General features: G+C 67.3%; 3 protein-coding genes across 4 annotated transcripts; 2 read left to right on the top strand and 1 right to left on the bottom strand.

The window, feature by feature from the left end:
- Positions 1–980: 980 nt before the first annotated feature.
- ESPL1 (extra spindle pole bodies like 1, separase) lies at positions 981–11839 on the top strand. The gene is made up of 31 exons (XM_082785988.1): positions 981–1005; positions 1577–1664; positions 1759–2835; positions 2950–3054; positions 3137–3257; positions 3428–3564; positions 3731–3924; positions 4031–4273; positions 4471–4615; positions 4712–4853; positions 5061–5200; positions 5290–5424; positions 5514–5633; positions 5801–5972; positions 6090–6218; positions 6300–6456; positions 6631–6740; positions 6891–8161; positions 8233–8614; positions 8721–8867; positions 9050–9263; positions 9404–9585; positions 9669–9796; positions 9872–9994; positions 10073–10228; positions 10302–10475; positions 10577–10681; positions 10802–10914; positions 11005–11088; positions 11160–11324; positions 11582–11839. Exons 2-31 carry the CDS (start codon positions 1584–1586, stop codon positions 11781–11783), a joined length of 6654 nt encoding a protein of 2217 aa, XP_082642114.1. The 5' UTR covers positions 981–1005; positions 1577–1583; the 3' UTR covers positions 11784–11839.
- Positions 11840–12527: 688 nt separating this feature from the next.
- Positions 12528–14303, top strand: PFDN5 (prefoldin subunit 5). Of its 2 annotated transcripts, none has more exons than XM_082785987.1 (6): positions 12528–12589; positions 12959–13061; positions 13215–13246; positions 13443–13517; positions 13861–13966; positions 14050–14303. In XM_082785987.1, the coding sequence occupies exons 1-6, from the start codon at positions 12542–12544 to the stop codon at positions 14127–14129; spliced, it is 444 nt and encodes a 147-aa protein (XP_082642113.1). In that variant the 5' UTR covers positions 12528–12541; the 3' UTR covers positions 14130–14303. The 2 variants fall into 2 exon arrangements, with proteins under 2 accessions (XP_082642113.1, XP_082642112.1); XM_082785986.1 differs by having other exon boundaries at positions 12529–12613.
- A 166-nt stretch (positions 14304–14469) lies between these two features.
- Positions 14470–18729, bottom strand: LOC309891644 (uncharacterized protein). Its single transcript, XM_082785989.1, has 4 exons — positions 18628–18729; positions 16265–16321; positions 15572–15666; positions 14470–15452 (listed from the first exon to the last, which is right to left on the bottom strand). The coding sequence occupies exons 3-4, from the start codon at positions 15645–15647 to the stop codon at positions 14644–14646; spliced, it is 885 nt and encodes a 294-aa protein (XP_082642115.1). The 5' UTR covers positions 15648–15666; positions 16265–16321; positions 18628–18729; the 3' UTR covers positions 14470–14643.
- Between the last annotated feature and the right edge of the window lie 213 nt (positions 18730–18942).

The following is an 18942-nucleotide window of genomic DNA, read 5'->3' as shown; positions in this document are numbered from 1 at the left end:
ACACCCCCCCAGTTTACAACCCTGCCACAGCCCCTGCAGCTTGGGGGCAGCTCCCAGAACCGCTCTGCAGCCCCCTCAGTGCTCATAGCTCCCTCCATACCCCCCCAAACGCCCTCCCCAGCTCCCCCTCTCAGGTCTTAGGGCCTGCAACCCACCCCCCCCGGGTCTGCTCACATCCCCCCCCCACCAAGCCTCAAGCCCTACACCCCTCCGGAGCCCCGAAGAACCCCCCCCCCCAGTTCCTAGAGGCCCCCCCCAGCCCCACCTCAGAGCCCCCTCCCAAGCCACAAGGGCCATCTCCGGACCACCTCTCAGAGGGGCCCCCCCCCGCGAGCCCCTCCCTTAGGCCCTTAGGCACCCCCCCAACCCCTCAACCCCCCCCCCGGCCCTGCAGTGCGCCCCCCGCCCCCCCCAGCCCAGCTGCTCCAAGCAGCCTGCGCTCTGCGGGGCCGCCTGCCCAGGGCACTGCTCACTGCCCCCCCAGCTGTAACTGCACAGACAGCAGCTTTACTCCCACGCCCCCATCTACTTCGCTATTTAATGATGTATTTATTTGCATCGCGTTCCCTCCCTGCGCTCAGGACCCCCCATTGCAGGGGTCCTCACCTGCTGCCCCCGCCATTGCAGGGGTCCTCACCTGCCCCCCCTTTGCATGGGGCCCCAATTTGCCCCCCCAGTTACACAGGGTCCCTACACGCCGCCCCCCCCGCTTACACAGGGCCCTTACAAGCCTTCCCCGGTTACGTGGAGTCCATACACGACTCCCCCTTACACGGGGTCCCCCACACGTCCCCCCTCTCGCTTGAGGTCCCCCACACGTCCCCCCTCTCGCTTGAGGTCCCCCCATTCCCTCCCCCCACCGCGCGCATCCGCGGAGCCGTTATGGGACTACAAGTCCCGGCGTGCCCCGCGCGGGGCGCCCCGCCCTCACTGCCCGCGGCGCGGCTTATTTGGACGGGGCGCGCGGCGGGGACCGCGACTCTGTCTGCGAGAAGCGATAGAAGAGTACGTGAGGGGGCTAAAATAAGGGGGGGGGGCCGAGGGACTCGGGGGCGGCTGGGGGGTCCCTGCAGGGACTGGGGCTGGGGGCCCGGGCGGCTGAGGGACTTGGGGGGGGCTGAAGGGCTGGGGGGGCACTGCAGGGACTCGGGGGGGACTGGGGGGCCGGGGAGGGGCCGAGGGACTCGGGGGGGGCTGAAGGGCCGGGGGGGCACTGCAGGGACTCGGGGGGGTTGAGGGGCGGGGGGGGGCTGTAGGGACTCCGGGGGGGGTGGGGGGGCCGGGGGGAGCACTGCAGGGACTCAGGGGGGCGAGGGGCCGGAGGGGGGCTGGGGCCCAGGGGGCTGCAGGGACTCGGGGGGGGGCTGGGGGGCCGGGGTGTCTGCAGGGACTTGGAGGGGGGCTGAGGGAATCGGGGGGGGCCGAGGGGCCAGGGGGGCTCGGGGGGGTCCTGCAGGGCCTGGGGGTGGGAGTGAGGGGTGGGAGGGCTCTGTAGGCCTCTTTGGAGACTGGGGGGGGTGTGGGGCTGTGAGCACCAGCACCCCCTCACCCCCCCCCCCCCCCCACCACCCCGCAGGGCTGACATGGAGCACCTCCAGGGCACTGATTTTGTGGCGCGTATGGCCAGCAGGGAGGGCACAGAGACACTGCAGGCGGAACTGTCGGTGAGCTGCGGGGGGGGCGGCCGGTGCTGCACGAGGGCCGGGATCCCCTGCTGGGGGGCCAAAACTCTCTTTCCCTCTCTACCCCCTGCTCCAGAAAAGTCTTTCCCGTCCCCGGAGGCCGCCGGCCACCTCACAGAACTTGGTGTGCGACCAAATCCTGCGAGCCTGCGTGCAGCGCCTGGGCGAGCTAGGGGGGGAGCCGGAGGAGGAGCCGAGGGGGGAGCTGGGGAGCGAGGCGGGGGGCCGCCTCGACCACGCCACCAGCTTGCTGGGGCTGGCCGAGGTGGCTGTGAGGGGCTACGTGGCCTCGGCACCCCGCCTGTCGTCCCCCTTCTACCTGGAGAAGATCCTCTACCACCTCCTGCGCAACGCGGCCGCGGGGGGCTGCGGCATCGCTCGCTTGCGAGCAGCCCAGCTCCTCCTTGTCCGCCTGCGCAGCCTCGAGCCCATCGGCACCCCCTGCAAAGACTTCATCTCCATCGCCCAAAACGCCTTCCTCGTGCTGTGGAAGCAGGCAGATGGCCCGGGGCAACGCCTGCAGGCCCTGCACTTCCTCCTGCTGCTGGAGAACGAGGAGGCCGCCGTGCTGCCGCTGGAGCCGCCCTTCTTCACCTCACGGACCGCGCGCCAGGCGGCTGCCACCATCCTCTCCGAAGCCCGCCGCACGCCCATCTCAGTCTCATGGGTCCAGTGCACCGCGACCAGCCTCCGCACCCTGCGCCAGGAAGCGCCGCGATCCCCCGGCCTGCCGCAGGCCTTCTGCTGCTTCGAGCTGGCGCTGGAGCAGTGCCGGCAGCTCTGCAGGGCTGGCTGCTACAGCGAGGCGGAGGCGGCGGCAGAGGACGCCCACTGCTTCTTGCGCGGCTCTAGGGTGCCGCTGGACGAGCCCCTGAACCTCCTGGAGGCTGCGGTGAGGCTGAACCGGGTGCTGGCCGAGGGCTCGAGGCCGGCGGGGCCCCATCTCTCGCAGGCGGCGGCGGTGCTGGGCGGTGCGGCCGAGGCCTCGGAGCGTCTCCTGCGGCTGCTGGCCGAGGGCTGCCAGCTGGTGGTGGTGGCCCTGGGCGAGCACAACGAGAGGAGCCCGCGGCAGCCCTTGAGCCGTGAGGACGTGCTCGGCCTCTGCGCCTTTGTGGAGGGGCACTGCCAGGTCCTCGGCCTGCTGCTGCAGAGGGTGAGGCTTTGGGAGCAGGGCTAGCGCCTAATGAGGGCCCCCCCATTAATTGGAGCGGTGGGGGGGGGCTGTAACATTGCCAGGGGCTGGGTGGTCACCTCCTGCCCTCTGCAGGTTCCCCCCGACGGCACACGGCAGAGGCTAGCGCTGAAGCAGCTGTTCTTCCACAGCCTCCAGCTCTTCACTAGCATGGCGTGCGACACCTTCAAGTGCTCCCAGGTACCGGTAGCAGCAGGGATGGTCCCTGGGGGGTCCCCAGGGGCATTTCCGCAGTCCCTGACAGCCAGCGTGTCCCCTGCAGGTGGCCGGGTGGTCGGAGCTGGAGCGGCTGACATCGGGCTGCCGGGGCACTGTGGCGCGGATGCTGGAGGCGCTGGAGGGGCTCCCTGACACCGAGCAAGCCAAGCACCTCGATGCCACCGGTCAGTGTTCCCTCGTGCAGCTCATTGTCGGCCCCCCAGAGGCGTTTCGGGGGGCACCGATGGGGGGAGAGGGTTCCTCGGCCACCTGCGGCGCCTGGCTGGGGTGAGGAGGATGGGGGGGGCTTGGAATTTGCAGCACATCTTTAATGTATCTCTCCTCCCTGCGACAGCATCGTGCACGTTTAAGCTGGCCTACATCTTCTACAACCAGAACCTTCACGAGGAGGCCAGCTCCATCTCCGAGCTCTTCTGCCGGATGCTGGAGACGACAGACTCTTACAAATACCCCGAGATCCCCCACGACAAGGTGAGCGGAGTCCTGCTGTTCTCGGCCCAAAGGGGGCCGAAGGCTTTGAGCTGTGGCCCGGTGCCGGGGGAGTGAAGGAGCGGCTGGGGACTGGCTGGCTTCCCCCCGGGGGGGGCTCGGCAGGCAGCCTGGGCGCTGAAGCCGCTCCTCCACGCTCTTCCCGCAGCTGCACAGATGCTTCAGGCTGCAGGTGGAGAGCTACCGAAAGCTGGGCCGTCTGGAGAGTGCCCTGGCCTCCACCGTGCAGTGGCTGGTGGCGCTGCGGGGCCGCCTCGGGGAGCTGCTGGCCGAGCCCGTCTCCCTCTGGGCCCGAGTGAAAACCGACGCCGTGAAGCATGGAGCTGAGGAGCTGCGGCTGAGGTGAGGGAAGCCTGGCGCTGCCCCATGCGAGGGGGCGCCTCAGGGGGCTCTCACAAAGCCCTATTGCCGAGCCGGGCTTCACTCAGAGCCCCCCCCGCTCACCCAGGACCCTGAAGGAAGCCTTGGAGGGGCGCTGCCTGGATGCAGAGACCTTGGTGGCCGTGCTCTTGGAGGAGCTGAAGGCGTACAAGACCATCCCTGCCAACACGGGGCAGGAGCGCTACAACGTCCTCTGCGACCTGCTGGAGATCTGCTCAGAGGAGAGCGGCCGCCTGCACGAGCGCGCCTTCGTCTTGACGGAGCTGGCGCGGGTCCTGTGCTACCACAAATCCACCTGGCAGACGGACTGGTGAGCGCGCTGCCACGCCTGCGAGCCCCTCCTCCTTCCCTGCAGGCCCCCCGGGGGGGGCTCTTGAGGGCCCTCGGCAAGGTTTAAGGGTCTGGGGTCCCATCGCCCTGGCTGGTTTGGGTGCTGGTGATGCCCGCTCCTCCTCTTCAGGTGCGTTTTGGGGTGGAAGGCTGTGTTTTAACCCCTCTCTCTGACAGCTCTGCGCTGGACTCGGTGCACGAAGCCTTGCGGCTGTTGGAGGCGGTGCCCAGGAGCGCCCAGAACCAGAAGCAGCTCCTTGATGACCGGGCACAGGCTCTGCTCTGGCTCTACATCTGCACGCTGGAGTCCAAGCTGGAGGAGGTGCGTGGGGAGACATGACCCCGCAGCTGCTGGGGGGTGTCCTGGGGGGTCCCGCAGTGCCCCCCAAGCGTCACTGCCGCCTTTACCCTGCCGCAGGGCACAGTGAGGGAGCAGAGAGCCAAGGTTCAGGGGCAGAAGAACCTGGACGACTTCAAGCCAAACGACCTCGACTACGAGGCGGGGCCACAGGAGACGTTCCTGTACGAAGGCATCTCCTTCAACCTGGCGACAGAGTCGGGTGAGTGCAGCGGGTTCGGGCTGTTGGCGCAGCAGAAAAGGCTCCTCCGGAGCACCCAGTTTTGGGGTGGGAGCGGGGTTCCCCTTTGTGGGTCGACCTGGTTGGCAGCTACACACCACACAGGGGAGGTGTGGGGAGGGAAGGGCCGGCCGGGAGATGCCTGCCCGTGTCCTGATGCCGCTGCTGAGTCCCGTGGTGTGCCCTCAGCCTGCTCCGAGCACCTGGACGAAGCCTTGGCCCTGTGGAAGGAGCTCCTGGTCTCCGAGGGCGTCCCAGCCGTGCGCAGCCCCAAGCAGACCATGGCCTCCCTGCACATCATGGCATCTCTCTACAGGCTGATGGCCAAGGTAGCGCTGCTGGGGCTGCCCAGGGGGGCAGCGGCCTCCCCCCAGCATTGTCCCTCGACGCACCCGTGGGTTTTTCTCCCCCCCCCCAGCCTTTGCAAGCCATAGAGAGCTACCTGCTGGTCCGAGCCCTGTGCGGCGCGCTTGGGGACAGCCTGGGCATGGCCGGCGCCCTCTGCCAGGTCACCAAACTGCTCCTCCAGCTCGAGTGCCACAGCTACGCCGAGGCAAGGCCCGTGGGGGAGCAGCGGGGAGGGAGGGCAGCTCGGCTGCTCCCCACAGCCCCAGCCCTCATGCCGGCTTGTTTGGCTTCCAGCTCTTCCTGGCAGAGACAGAGTCCTGCTTGCAGAAAGCCAACAGCAGCAGTGATTCCTACCTGCTGCTGCAGCAAACCTGCCTGATGCTCCGCAGCCAGATGTGCTGTGCCAGCAACCGGGTGAGTCTCCCCAGAAACCCTTTTCTGCCTCGTGTGGTGTTAGGGGGCAAGAGGAGACCTCAGCAGCTCTGTCTGCGATTTTGCTGGTGGCCTGTGCCCACTGGAGCCCCGAAGATGCTCCACGCGGTGACCGGTGCCTCTTTTCCCCTCTCTGCTGCCTCCTGCAGATCGAGGAGGGCCTTGCCCTCCTGCTGGAGGTGTTACAGAACCCGGCTCTGCAGAAGGTGGCCAAGGTGTGGCACATGCTCCGAGCACAAGTCTTGCAACTCACCGCTCTCTACCTCAGCCTGCCACCCAGCCGGCTCTCGCCAGAGCTCAGGCAGCGCATCTCCGCGCAGGGTGAGCCGCTGGAGCCCTGCATAAACGTGGCTGTCCCCTGAAACAGCCCCATTTGGTTGGGGGCTGGGGGTGGGTGCTGGGGGGGCAGCCCCGTCACCCACGGCCGTCCTGGTGCAGGGCCAAAGACCCCCGAGGCGGCTCTGGCCGAAGCCTACAAGCTCTTCCGCAGCATCTTCCTCCTCCTGGCGGGCAGCGACATGCTGGGCGCCCAGAAGCCGGCTGCAGAGGCACAGTTCATGGATTGTGGTGAGGCACCGGTGACATGGGTGCATCCCCCCCCCCCGGGGGGAGCAGCGCCGGTCACCAGCCCCATGTCCTGCGGCGCAGGGAACAACGTGCTGCAGAAGTGGCAGACGCTGGCTGAGTTGCTGAGCTGCATGGAGTGCCTGGTGGCCCTGCTCGGCCGCGCCGAGGTGGTGTGCAGGGCCAAAGCCTTCTGCCTGGAGGGTATCAGGCTGGCCACGAGGCTGCAGGCGAGCCGGTGGTGAGTGACCGTGGGATGGCTGGGGGTGGGGGCGGCTGTGGCACTGGTCCTGGCCCCGGGGGGCTCCCTGGTGGCGGTGTCCTTGCCAGCTCACCCACGAGCTCATTCCCTGGTGCACGGTGCTGGAGCTGTGGCAGCGGGGGGGCTCTGAGGGCTGTCCTCCCCCCTTCCCAGGTGCATTTCCTTCCTGGTGCTGAAGCTGCAGCTGGAGCTGCAGCAGGACGACCTGGAGCTGAGCCACGTGGACCTGCAGCAGGCGCTGTTCCTGCTGGAGTCTGGCACTGGTGAGTCCTGGCTCCAGGCTGGGAGTGGGGCTGGGAGCAGGGTGAGCCCCCGGCCGTGCTGGTGGAGCCGCAGCCGGGACCCTCCTGGGCAGCAGAAGCTGTGGGCGGCACCAGCAGCCCGCACTCCTTCTCCAACTGCTCTGCCTGCAGAGTTTGACACCGCCAAGAAGCAGCGAGGCCCCAAGAAGATCCTGCCCAGGAAGGGCAGACTGGAGGGCAGGAGGCGGCAGGACTCCAGCTCTGAGTCCTCCGGGGAGGACGAGGCATTCCTGAAGGGCCCTGCGCTGGAATTCGTGGCTGGGGTGAGCAGGCAGGAGAAGGCGGCTGCGCTCTGCTCTTCCCCGCAGCTGAAAACCAAGCTGAGGAGGAGGCTGGACTTCCTTGCCCACCCCGCTGCCTGCCCCTGCTGCCTCTGCTCTGACCTGGCCCTCTCGGCCCTCTGCCTCCGCTGGCTGCTTGCCTGTGCCCAGGGTGAGCTGGCAGCGGGCAGTACGGCCGAGGGGCTGGGCCTGCTCCAGGCCACCCTGCGGCATTGCGGCCCTGTGGCCGCTCGCTTCTCCACCTTGCTGCAGGACAAGCTGGGCAGCGGCAGAGACGCACCGGCACTGGAGCTGCTGGATGACCTGGTGGCCACCGGCTACGCCACGCTGGCCCTTCACAGCCTGGCCAGCCCCCAGCCCGAGAGGGAGCTGCTGGAGCAGCTGGAGGCCGGTTTGTCCTTCGTGGCCTCCTGCAGACCTCACCTGCCCAGCCTCGAGGTCTCGAGGGCCAGCCTCCTGCTTGTCAAAGCCATAGTCACCATTTGCCACCTAGCCACCAAGCGCAGTGGCTCCGTGGCCTCCATCTTACCAGCTGCTTGTGCTTGGGAGCCGCTCCCCCCAAGTCCCACCAAGAAGAAGGCTCAGCCCCGGAGGGGCAGCAGCCAGGTGGTGCCGGCAGCGTCCTCACTGCCCAAACCCAAAGCGACAAAGACCCTGAGAGCCAAGCTCCCAGCTGGGGTGGATGCCACCCAAGCTCCCGTGCTCAGCGACTCCAAGGCTGAGCCGGCGGTGGCGCCTCGCACCCTGCGCCCCAGAGCCTGTCCCCCCACCAGGGCCCGTGCCCAGGGGGGCGCAGCATCCCCCGTGCCCAGACCCAGAGCGAAGAACCAGAGAGCGAAGCCCCTGGCTGCGGCGGGGGCCACCAACACCTGTGCTTTGGGCAACTCTGACGCTGAGGTGTCCCCCGTTGTGCTCCAGCCGGAGGCCGTGCCCAGCAGCCTGCACCAGGTCTGTACCCCCACCAAGGCACGGGGCCAGGGGGCTGTGGCTGCCCTGCCCTCCAAGGCTCCCTTCACTGCGTTCAAAGACGCCTCGCCGCCGCTCAGCGAGACCCAGCTCCTGATGGCGCCCAAAATCCAGAGGTCGAGGCGTTTCATGCGGGTAAGCAGGGAGGGAGGCGAGGTGGCCTCAAGAGGCGGCTGCAGCCTTGCCACATCCCCATCCCGCCACAGCAGGTGACGTTCAGCGATGACAGCAACGCTGAGGATCCCAAGCCGGGGACGACTCCGGCGAGCGGCAGAAGCCAGGCTCCCAGCCACAGGTCGCTGCAGTCAGCATCCCACTGCCGGAGACTTCTGCTCCCTGAGTTCTTGGGGACGGAGGGCTGCCAGCTGAGCTCCTCGGAGGGCAGCAGCAGCAGCGCCCAGCCCCGGAGGGGGCACACGGCTGCGGGCACAGAGGAGAAGAGGCAGCAGGCGACCCGCAGGGCTCCAGCCAGGAGAGCCAAGGAGGAGCAGGAGCTTCTGAGAACCATCAAGGAGGATAAGGAAAACATTGAGCTTGACAACAGCTTCAAGCTCTCGCAAGCCTGCGAGGAAGAAGAGGGAGCCGCAGGTGAGCTGTGGAACAAGGACTTGCTGGGAGCCTTCAAGTGCCCTAAGCTGTCACGTCACTGCTGTCCCCAGCCCCGGGGACCAAACGGCTCCGTCTCTCCCCACAGGCAGCATCCAGCTGCCCCGGCGCAGGCAGGAGATTGCGGACGGCAAGCACAAGGTGCTGCAGTGCGAGGCCACCAAGCACGTCCTGGCGGGGGGGAGGCCGGGCAGCGAGAACCCCCTGTGCCTCGATGCCCTGCAGGCTGAGGACGGTGAGCGGGAGTGGGGAACTGCGGGGTGGGAAGAGGCAAATGGCAACGCTGGGGCCACCTCTGCCGAAGCGTGTCTTAAAAGGGCAAAAACCCTCCAAGTGGAGGGGAGAGCAGCAGAGGGAGAGCCAAGGTGGCCACGGGCTCGCTGCCTGATCCTGGTGGTGTTGCTTTGCCCCTTCCAGATGATTCCTTGCTGGACACTGCCTGCGGGTACCTGAAAGATGCCTTCAACTGCATCAGCCACTGCCCGCCTGCCGGGCTCTACAGCCAGATCTGCCAGCTCCTGGCTCTGCTCACAGGCGACCAGGACCCCGTCTCCACCGCCTATCTGCTGTCCGAGTCGGTCTCCATCACCACGCGCCATCAGCTGCTCAGCATCATCCACAAGAAGCTTCAGTAAGTTTTGTGCCTCCCTGCCTCTGTCGCTGGAGCTTTGCTGAGAAGGGGAAGGGGCTCAGCCAAACCTAGAGCCCTGGAGGGCTTGGTTTGGAGCAACGTTTCCCCCCCCCCACCCCCAACCACCTCTCCCTCTGCAGCAAACTGAAGAAGAAGTCGGCAGCAGCTGCGGCTGAGCAGCTCCAAGGGCTCTCCCTGCAGGATGCTCCCTCGCGCATCCATCACCTCACTGAGCTCCAGAACCTCTTCAGCTTCAGCCCCACAGGTCTGGGGCCCCAGGAGCTCAACAGATTCAGAGAGCAGCTGCAGCAGATCCCTGCAGGTGAGGGCTGATCCAAGTGGAGCCCCGGAGGGTGCTGCCTGATGCCTTGGCCTCTCCTGAAGGTCGGGGGGTGACTTTTTCAGGAGTGACCGTCTGTATGCTGACCCTCGTGAGCGTCCAGCCCTTCTCCAAGGACGACATGCTACTGCTGACACGGTTGGAGAGGGGCAGCACTCCCATCACCATCCACATCCCAACCGCGCTCACCAAGGTGAGGGAAGGGCTAGAAGAGTGGAGCAGCCGGGATGAGCCTGGGGCTGGGCTCATGGCTCCCTTCCTCCCCCAGGCCCCGCTGAGCTCAGTGCTGAGTGACTTCGACACCATCCAGAAGGAGCAGAAAGAAACCATCAACTGCACCGACAACCGTGACTGGTGGCTGTGGCGCTCCAAGCTGGACCGCAGGATGAAGGTAGGCGAGAGGCACCCCGTGCTCCCCACGCCTGGGGGGAATGCTCGGACCCCCCCGTGACTCTGTCCTCTCTCGCAGAGCCTCATCGACACCCTGGAGACGGAGGTGCTGGGCTGCTGGAAGGGAATGCTGCTCCCCACCAGCCAGGAGCCCGCGCTGGCCAAGGAAGCCGCCCGCCTCTTCGCCCAGCTCCGTCCCTGCGGCTGGCGGGGCTCGGACCCGGCGCTGCTCAAGGTGCTGAGCTCCCCGGGCTGGGGCAGGGCACAGGGGGAGCTCTGCCTTGGCTCACGCCTACCCCTTGCCGCAGGTCCTGCTCAACGCTGCTCCCCTCCTCACCCCGGCCGACGTGCGAGCCCTGGCCGCAGGGATGTGCCCTTCGCAGTCCTGCAACAAAGCGGAGCTCCTCCTGCAAAAGGCCCTGGAGAAGCAGAGGAGCCGCGTCCGGGCACCTGGCGGCTCCCTCGTCCTCGTGCTGGATAAAGTGAGAGCCTGCCCCTGCTGCTTCTCCCTCAGCTCGGACAGGCGCTCTATCGCTCACGCCTTCCTCCCCTTCCTTTCTTCCTCCTCCTCTTCCCTGCACAGCACCTCCAGAAGCTGCCCTGGGAGAGCATGGCATGCCTGCACGCCGTGCCTGTCACCCGCCTCCCGTCCCTGCGCTTCCTCCTGAGTTACAACCTGGCACCGAGGGTGAGTGGAAGGGGGGCACCCTGGCTCTGCCGCGGGGCTTGGGACCCCCCGAGGCTGGTGCTGGGCTGGGGCTGACTCGTGATTTCTTATTTCTTTTTTCCCTTCCTCCTCCCCCCTCAGCAGGCAGGCTCTGTGCTGCGCCGCGGCGTCAACCCCACCAGGACCTTCTACATCCTCAACCCCCAGAACAACCTCCCGAGCACCGAGGAGCGCTTCCGCAGCTGGTTCGAGAGGTGAGGAGGAGCGGGGGCGCACAGAGCGGGGAGGAGGGGGGTCCATGCTCCCTCCCCCCCTTCTATGACTTCTCCCCTCCTTTCCTGCAGCCAGCAGGGCTGGAGCGGGGTCACAGGAGCCATCCCCAGCCAGGAGCAGATGCAGGCAGCGCTGCTGGAGCACGACCTCTACATGTGAGTGCCCGTGGCCGTGCGGGGCTGCGCTATCGTGCTCACCCTGCTCACCCTGCTCCTGTTCCTGGCAGCTATGTGGGGCACGGGGCGGGCGCCCGCCTGCTGGACGGGACAGACATCGCCCAGCTGGACTGCAACGCCGTGGCCCTGCTCTTCGGCTGCAGCAGCGCCGCGCTGGCCGTGCGCGGCGGCCTCGAGGGCTCCGGCATCATCCTCAAGTACCTCCTGGCCGGCTGGTGAGGCGGGGAGAGAGGGGGGTGGCTTCTGGGGAGCAGACGGGGTCTTCGCCCCATCCCCTTCTTGCCTTCTTTTTACCCCATCCCCACCTCCCTGCTTTTTATTGCCCCCCTCCCCTGCCTTTTCCCTGTGCTGGTAAGCAGTGAGTGTTCTCCTTGTCCTCCTCTCACCTTGTGTATGAGACGCAGCCGGGGGAGGGGTGCATGGCGCCCAGCCCTGCTGGCCCTAACACCTTTTTTTTTTTTTTTTTTCCCAGCCCCCTCATCCTGGGCAACTTGTGGGACGTGACTGATCGTGATCTCGACCGCTACACCGAGGCGCTGCTGCAGGGCTGGCTGCAGGCGGGCTCCGGTGCCCCCCTCCTGCACTATGTGGCCCAGGCCCGCCAAGCCCCCCGCCTCAAGTACCTCATCGGGGCTGCCCCCGTCGCCTATGGCCTGCCCGTGTGCCTGCAGTGAGAGCCGCCGTCCCCCCTGCTTCCTGTTCTTTTAACTAGTTGGATTTTAAATAATTCCCCCTGGTTTGATAAATAATAAATAAAATGTCTTCCCCTTCACAATGGGTGGTGTGCGCTTGTACCACGAGCTGGGAAAGGACCAAGGGGCTCCTGGAGCCTAACCTAACCGAAGCCACTCCATCCTCAATCCCATCCCTGCCCCCCCCCAGGGACGGTGATGCTGCCCCCTCCCCGGGCACCCTGCCCCAGGGCCTGTGCCCTCTCCTGAGCAGAAATCTCGCTTCCACCCTGAGCCTTCGCCCTTCCCTCGGGGCCTTAGGAGGAGGCCGACCCCAGCCCCCCCCAGCTTCCTTCCAGCGGGGGGCGTCCCCTGGCCCTCCTCCAGTGCTGCTCCCCTTTGTCCCCCATCCCACAACCCGACCCTTCCTTTCCTGGGGGGTCCCCTCCCCCCCGGGGTGGCTCAGTTTGTGGGGGGGACCCCAGGCTTCCCTCAAACACCTGCGGGGGGGGGGGGCTGCTTGGTGTCCCCCCCATGGCTCCTCCTGGGGGGCTGCAGCTTTTTGCCTTTTGGGGGGGGGGGCGATGGGGTGCTGCCCCCTGGACTTCCTCTCTTTCTGGGAGCGGGCACAGCCCCCCCCCGCTCCCCCCCCGGCTCCTGCTGCCTTTGCGGGTCCCCGAAATTTGGGGTCCCGGGGGTCCTCCGGCCGCCGGGGGGCGCTGCGGGGCGGGACGGGGGGGGGGGGCACGGCCAAGCCCAAGATGGCGCAGGCCGTGAACGTGGCGGAGCTGAGCCTGCCGCAGCTGGAGGTGCTCAAGGGGCAGCTCGACCAGGTGGGGCCGGGGGGGGGCGGCTTCGGGGGGCACAAAGGGGGCCGGGGGGGGCTGTGGGGGCCTGGGGGAATCCGGGGGGCACAAGGGGTGAGAGGGGGCGGGATGTGGGGTCAGGCTGCGTGGGGGCCTTGTGTGGGGACGAGGCCGTTCCCCTCCTGCTCCCCCTGCGCCCATCCTCTTGTGCACCAGGGCTCGCCCCCTGCTGTCCCGTGGCTGGCTTAGGGCCGTTCCCAAAAACCAGCTCCAGAAGGATCCCTGCGGACACAGCTCCACGAGGGCCCCCTCCGCCCATGGGGTCCCCTCCAGCCGTCCCTCCCGCGGCCGGGCCGCGCGCTCTCTCCCCAGGAGGTGGAGTTCCTCTCGTCCTCCATTGCCCAGCTCAAGGTGGTGCAGACCAAGTATGTGGAAGCCAAGGACTGCCTCAACGTCCTCAACAAAAGTAACGAAGGTGAGTGGGACCCCGAGGGGCTGATTTCCTCCCTCCTGGCCTCGCCGGCTCTGTGTCTCGCTGAAAATCACTTGGGGCACAGAGGCATCGACCTCTGTCCTTGGGGGCTCCCCTTGCCCTGGTGCTCACACGTCTCTGCTTGCTCTCCCACAGGGAAGGACCTGCTGGTGCCACTCACCAGCTCTGTATCCTTTGCTGACCCCACACCGTTAACACCCCGGGGGCCTTTAGAGCTGTCGGTTCCATCCTTCGATGCCGTTGATCCAGCATAAACCTGCGCTGGCAGCATGGTGCAGTGCTGCCGGTGCCCTGGCTCACGGCTTTGCTCTGGGAGGTGTGTAATCGTCCTGGTCCCCCGCTTTCCCTGACCGCCCCCACCAGATGTACGTCCCTGGGAAGCTCTCGGATGTTGAGCGCGTCCTGATCGACGTTGGAACCGGCTACTATGTGGAGAAGGTGAGGGGCGGGTGATGGGAGAACCATGGGGCGGTTTGGCAATTGGGGAACTGCTCCCGTGCCTGTTTTCACCAATTGCCATCGGGTTGGGGCCATTGGGTCCACTGCTTCCCGGTGGCGCAAGCAGGCTGAATTCTGAGCCCTGGGAGGGGAACGGGGCTCCCAGCAGGGTGCTCAGCACCTTTGCACGCCCCCGGGAGCTGCGCTGGTGGGCATGGAGCGTGGGCTTGGCCCCGGAGTAGCCGCCAAAAGGTGGCAGGTGATGAACGGGGCTGCCTCTGGCTGCGGCGTGGCGTGCAGGATCTCAGCGCCTCGAGGCCGCTGTTGCCCTTTATCCGCTCAGACAGCAGATGATGCCCGAGACTTTTTCAAGCGGAAGATCGACTTCCTGACCAAGCAGATGGAGAAGATCCAGCCGGCGCTGCAGGAGAAGCACGCCATGAAGCAGGGTAAGGGCCAGCACCGCCACAGCTCACCATCTGGGGTCCCCCTGACAGCCCCCTCACCGCCCCGCTGCCTTCTCTTCCCCCAGCTGTGGTGGAGATGATGAACCAGAAGATCCAGCAGCTCACAGCCCTGGGGGCAGCACAGGGTGCCACCACCAAGGCGTAGCCTTCAGCCTCGGGGGGCTGCCTTCCTCTGCATCGCTGCTGGGCCAGGGGTGCGGACTGCAGAGTGTCCCCTCCCCGTGCTCCTTGCCTCACCACTGTCCTGACCCTTCCCCTTTTTGTAGGCAGCCCCTCGCTGCCAGCGTGTGGAATAAATTGAGATGTGGGGACACCCCCAGTGCTGCCTGGTACTTCTTGAACCACGGGGCTGGGGGGAGCACCCCCAAAAGCAACCGAGGAACTGCCCCAGCCCCTCTGCCTCTCCTACACAGGGCTGAGGACGCAGCAGAGCCCCCCTAGCCCAACAAAACTCAGCCGCCTTCCCCCCAACAGAAGTACTTTATTCTACAGCCGGACCCTGGCCCCTCGCCCCACTGGTGGCTTCTGCCCTTGCCTCCCCCTGGCCCCATGCTATGTACAACTGCGGGCCCCAGCCCTTCGCCGAGGGCATCGTGGGCCCAAGCCCCGCAGCACAGGCAGCGCCGTCCGTCCGTCTGTCCGCCCGCCCGCGCACTGGCTCAGCGCACGAAGAGCGGCTTGTGCACGCGCTTGTGGCGATTGAGCGTGGCGCTCTTGGCGAAGCTCTCCCCGCACTCCACGCAGATGTAGGGCTCGTGGCCGTGCGCCTGCGCCCGGTGCCGCTCCAGCTCAGCGCCATCGCGGCAGCTCTGCCCGCATTCGGGGCAGGCTGGGGGCTGACTGCGGGCGGCGTGCACCCGCTGGTGCTTCAGCAGGTTGGTGCTCTGGGCAAAGCCGCGGCCGCACTGCCCGCAGCGGTGGGGCCGGGCACCCGAGTGGGTGCGCTGGTGCTTGATGAGGTTCTTGCTCTGCGTGAAGCTCTTCCCGCACTGCCCGCAGGTGTAGGGCTTCTCCCCGGTGTGGATGCGCTGGTGCTGGATCAGGTTGGAGCTCCAGCTGAAGCTCTTCCCGCAGTCCCCGCAGCGGTACGGCTTCTCCCCGGTGTGCGTGCGGCGGTGCTGCACCAGGTGCGAGTTCTGGCTGAAGCTCTTCCCGCACTCCCCGCACGTGCTCGGCCGCTCCCCGGTGTGAGTCCGCTGGTGCCGCAGCAGCTTGGACCAGTGGCTGAAGCTCTTCCCGCACTCATTGCAGATAAAAGGGCGCTGCCGGCCCCCCCGCAGCCGCCCCCTGCCGCCCTCCTGCTCCTCCTCGCCGTAGCCCCCCGCCGCTGAGCCGGCGCCCGCCCCCCGACCCCCCGCCGCCCCCCGCCTCTTGCCCTTGGAGGCCAGGGGGCTGTGGGGGATGACGGTCTGGATGATCTCGTGTGGCAGCACCTCGTCCTCGCAGTCGCTCACGATGCCATCATCAGCTGTAGGCCACAAAGAGGCTGGGGAGGGGGCTGGGAACCTCCCCCCCCCCAGGGCTCCTTTCCACCCCCCTCCCGGGGCTCTTTTCCACCCCCCCGGGGCTCTGCGCTCCCCTCCTCACCGATGTAGACCCTCCGCACCATGCCCGCCTCGTCCGAGTCGTGGAGCTCCACCACACAGGGCTCGTCCTGCTCCATGGGGGTGGCCAGGGGAGGTCTGGGGGGGCGCCAGGCCCTCGGCTGAGCATGGGACCCCCACTCCAAAACCCTCCCTTATGCTCCCCACCCCGTGCTGCCTGCAAGCACCAGTGGCTGCATGCAGGTGCCCAGCCCTTGGGGGGTTACAGCTGCTGCTGGGGGGCTAGGGGCCCTTCGTGGCCCCCCCCAGGACCCTTTGTGCCACCCCAAATTCCCTTGTGGCACCCCAGATCCTCTTCAGTCACCCCAAATGCCCTTATTTCACCCCAAATCCTCTTGTGCCACCCCAAATCCCTTTGTGCCGATGTAAGTCCCTTTGTGCTGCCCCAAATCCCCTCGAGCCACCCAAAATCCCTTCAAGCCACCCAAAAATCCCCTTGTGCCACCCGAAAACCTGTTCGTGGCACTCCAAATCCCCTTGTATCACCCCAAATCCCCTCGTGCCATCCAAAAATCCCCTGTGTGCCACCCCAAACCCTTCCATGTGGCAAATCCCCTTGTGCCCCCTCGTGTCCCTTGTGCCCCCCCCCGGTCCCATCATGTCCCCTGCATCCTCCCATTCCCCCCCCACCCCTTTGTGTCCCTCCCCCCCACCGTGCCCCCAGCCCCCTCCTCACCTCGTCTCCGGGGACGTCAGTGGCTCCGCGCTTGGCCCAGGAGACAGCGGCGGAGATCTGGGGGGGGGGGACACGGGTGATGACACTTGGGGGGGGCAGCACAGACTCGAGAGTGGGGGGGGGGGAGGCACAGGTGGGGAGGGGCAGATTTTTTGGGGGGGAAATGATTGGGGTGGGCAGATGGGGGATCGGGGGGGAGATTTGGGGGGGGAATAAGAGGGGGAGATTGGGGGGGGCAGATGGAGGGGGGAGATTGTGGAAGGGTTGAGGGGGGAGATTTCGGGGGGAGGGAAGGATTGGGGGTGCAGATTTTGTGTGTGTGGGGGGGCGGATCCTGGGAGGAGGAACCGGATGCCGGGGGGGGGGGGTTCAACGGATTCCGGGGGGGTGGGGGGGGGGGGATGTCACGGACCGGGGGGGGGGCACGGACCGGTCCCCAACCCCGTCCCCAGCCCCCGCAGGATGCGGCCGGGGGGGGGAGTGGCGGTGGGGGGGCGGCGCTGCGGGCGGCGGCCGGGGCCATCTTGGTACGGGGGGAGGGGGAACCAACCGGGGCGGGGGGGGCTCGGGCACGGCGCTCCCCCCGCGCCTCCCCCCCTTACCCCCGGCTCCCTCCCCCCGCCCCCCCGCCCCCCCCTCCCCGGGCTTACCGGGCCCCGCCGCCGCCGCCGCTTCCGCCCGGCCCGGCCCGAGGAGGTGGCGGCGGCTCCGCGCCGGCGCCGGGGGAGCGGGGGGCGGGGGAGGCCCCGACCCCCCCCCTCGTGGACGGGGAGGGGGCGGCGGGGAGGGGAGGGGAGGGGAGAAGCAGCCCCGAGGGGGCCCGCGGCCGGTAACGGGAGCCCGGGGGGGCGCGGCCGGGGGGAACGGAGCAGCCCCCGGGGGGGGGGGGGGGAGGGCCGGGTTGCACGGTGCAGCCCCCAGTTTGCCCAGTGCAACCCTAAAGGTTCCCAGTTTCCCCAGTAAAGCCCCTAAGGTTCGCAGTGCAGCCCCCAGGGGTTCCTGGTGTGGTCCCCAGTTGACCCAGTGTACCCACAAAGGTCTCCAGTGCAGTTCTCAGATTGCCTGGTGCACCCACAAAGGTTCCCAGGGAGGCCTTCAGTTTGCCCAGTGTAGCTTCCAGTTTGCCCATTGCACGCACAAAGGTTCCCAGTTTCCCCAGTGCACCCACAAAGGCTCCCAATGCATCCCCCAGTTTGCCCAGTGCATCCCAAGCGTTCCCAGCATGTCCTCCGGGCTGCAGAGTGCACCCTAAAACTGACCCAAGCACCCTCCTAAAGCATCCGGTGCACCTCAAGGCCCCCCCAGTGCACCCCATGTGTTCCCAGTACATCCCAAAAATGGCCAGTCCATTCCAGTGCACCCCAATGCCACACAGTGCACCCCGAGGTTCCCAGTGTGCCTCGAAAATAATCAATGTGCACCAATACTGCTCCGTGCACCCGAAAACCACCCAGTGCCCCCCAGTTTGCCCAATGCACTCCCAGAGGTTCCCTGTGCCCCCTTGTATGTGCCCAGTGCGCTCCAAAGCACCCAGAAGGTTCCCAGTGCACCCTCCGAAACTGACCAGTGGAGCCCCCAGGGTTCCCAGTGTAGTCCCCCCAGCTTCCCAATGCATCCCAACACCACCCAGTTCATCCTCCCCAGCTTACCCAGTACACCCCCCCGAGCTTCCCAGTGCACCCCAACATCTCACAGTTCATCCCCAGAGGTTCCCAGTGCACCCCCCCTGCTTCCCAGTACCCCCTACACAGCTTTCCAGTACACCCCAGCACTGCCCAGTCCATCCCCATAGGCTCCCAGTGCACTCCCTGAGCACCCAGGGGGTCCTCATCCAGCACCCCCCCAGCACTCGGAGGGCGCGGGTGCAGCGGGGGGGGGTGGGGGGGAGGGGGCGAGGGGTCGAAGCAGCCGTGCTGGCACGCAGCGAGGGGGAAATGGAGGCACGGGGCATCAGTGCCCCCCCCCGAACAAATCCCAAGCCACAAACCGGGCCCGCCCCCCCCCCCCAGATGCCCGCGGATGGAGGCCGGGACTCCCGCTGGTTCCACCCCCGTGGGGGGGGGACACAAGGACAGTCCCCCCCGCCCCGCTCCGTGCCTCAGTTTCCACCACGGTTTTTTTTTTTTTTTTTTTTCTTTTTTCTTTTGGGGGGGGAACTGGCCGTGAGGCACAAAGGAAACCCACATCACATCCCCCATCACCCGCCACCCCTCCCAGCGCCTCCCCAGCCCCCCCCCCCCCGCAAAGCGGGGCTCTCCCTTCCCCTGCCATGAAGGGGGGGGGGTGTCACCGAAGAACGAAGGGGGGCATCTCCCAAAAATCTCCACCCGCTAAACGAATCCCCTCCCACCCCCATCACTCACCTCCGGGTCGGCTTTCGGGACTCGGGAAAAGAGTGGGTGCCGGGGGGGGGGAGGAGGGGGGCCCGGTTGGTTTTGGGGAGGTTTCCAGCGGTTTCGGGGCACCGTCGCGGGAGGCGAGGAGGCGGCGGGGGGGGACGGGGGGAGAGGGGAGGAGGGGGACCGGGAACAGGAAGGTCCCAGCCTCAGCCCGGTCCCCCGCTCCCACGGCCGCCCAGCGGGGGGGCCGAGGCTGACCGATACTGCGAGGCCGATGGCTGGGCGGGGGGAGAAATAATGGGGGGGGGGGGGGGGGGGGGGAGAAGGGGCGGCACCCGC

This window comes from Aythya marila, assembly GCF_965140915.1.
Source record: "Aythya marila genome assembly, contig: HAP1_HAP1_SCAFFOLD_831, whole genome shotgun sequence".
Classification (NCBI taxonomy): domain Eukaryota; kingdom Metazoa; phylum Chordata; class Aves; order Anseriformes; family Anatidae; genus Aythya; species Aythya marila.
The sequence above is the reverse complement of the archived record's forward strand: the minus strand, read 5'-3'. Positions and strand labels throughout refer to the sequence as shown.

Excerpts from the sequence above, each read along its gene's own strand:
- PFDN5 (XM_082785986.1), top strand. The coding sequence starts at position 12,542 with ATGGCGCAGGCCGTGAACGTGGCGGAGCTGAGCCTGCCGCAGCTGGAG. Across the intron at positions 12,614-12,958 it reads TCAAGGGGCAGCTCGACCAG|GAGGTGGAGTTCCTCTCGTC; the intron begins GTGGGGCCGGGG and ends CTCTCTCCCCAG. Across the intron at positions 13,062-13,214 it reads CCTCAACAAAAGTAACGAAG|GGAAGGACCTGCTGGTGCCA; the intron begins GTGAGTGGGACC and ends GCTCTCCCACAG.
- LOC309891644 (XM_082785989.1), bottom strand. The coding sequence starts at position 15,647 with ATGGAGCAGGACGAGCCCTGTGTGGTGGAGCTCCACGACTCGGACGAG. Across the intron at positions 15,453-15,571 it reads GGTGCGGAGGGTCTACATCG|CTGATGATGGCATCGTGAGC; the intron begins GTGAGGAGGGGA and ends TGTGGCCTACAG.
- ESPL1 (XM_082785988.1), top strand. The coding sequence starts at position 1,584 with ATGGAGCACCTCCAGGGCACTGATTTTGTGGCGCGTATGGCCAGCAGG. Across the intron at positions 1,665-1,758 it reads CACTGCAGGCGGAACTGTCG|AAAAGTCTTTCCCGTCCCCG; the intron begins GTGAGCTGCGGG and ends CCCCTGCTCCAG. Across the intron at positions 9,995-10,072 it reads AGCTGGACCGCAGGATGAAG|AGCCTCATCGACACCCTGGA; the intron begins GTAGGCGAGAGG and ends CCTCTCTCGCAG.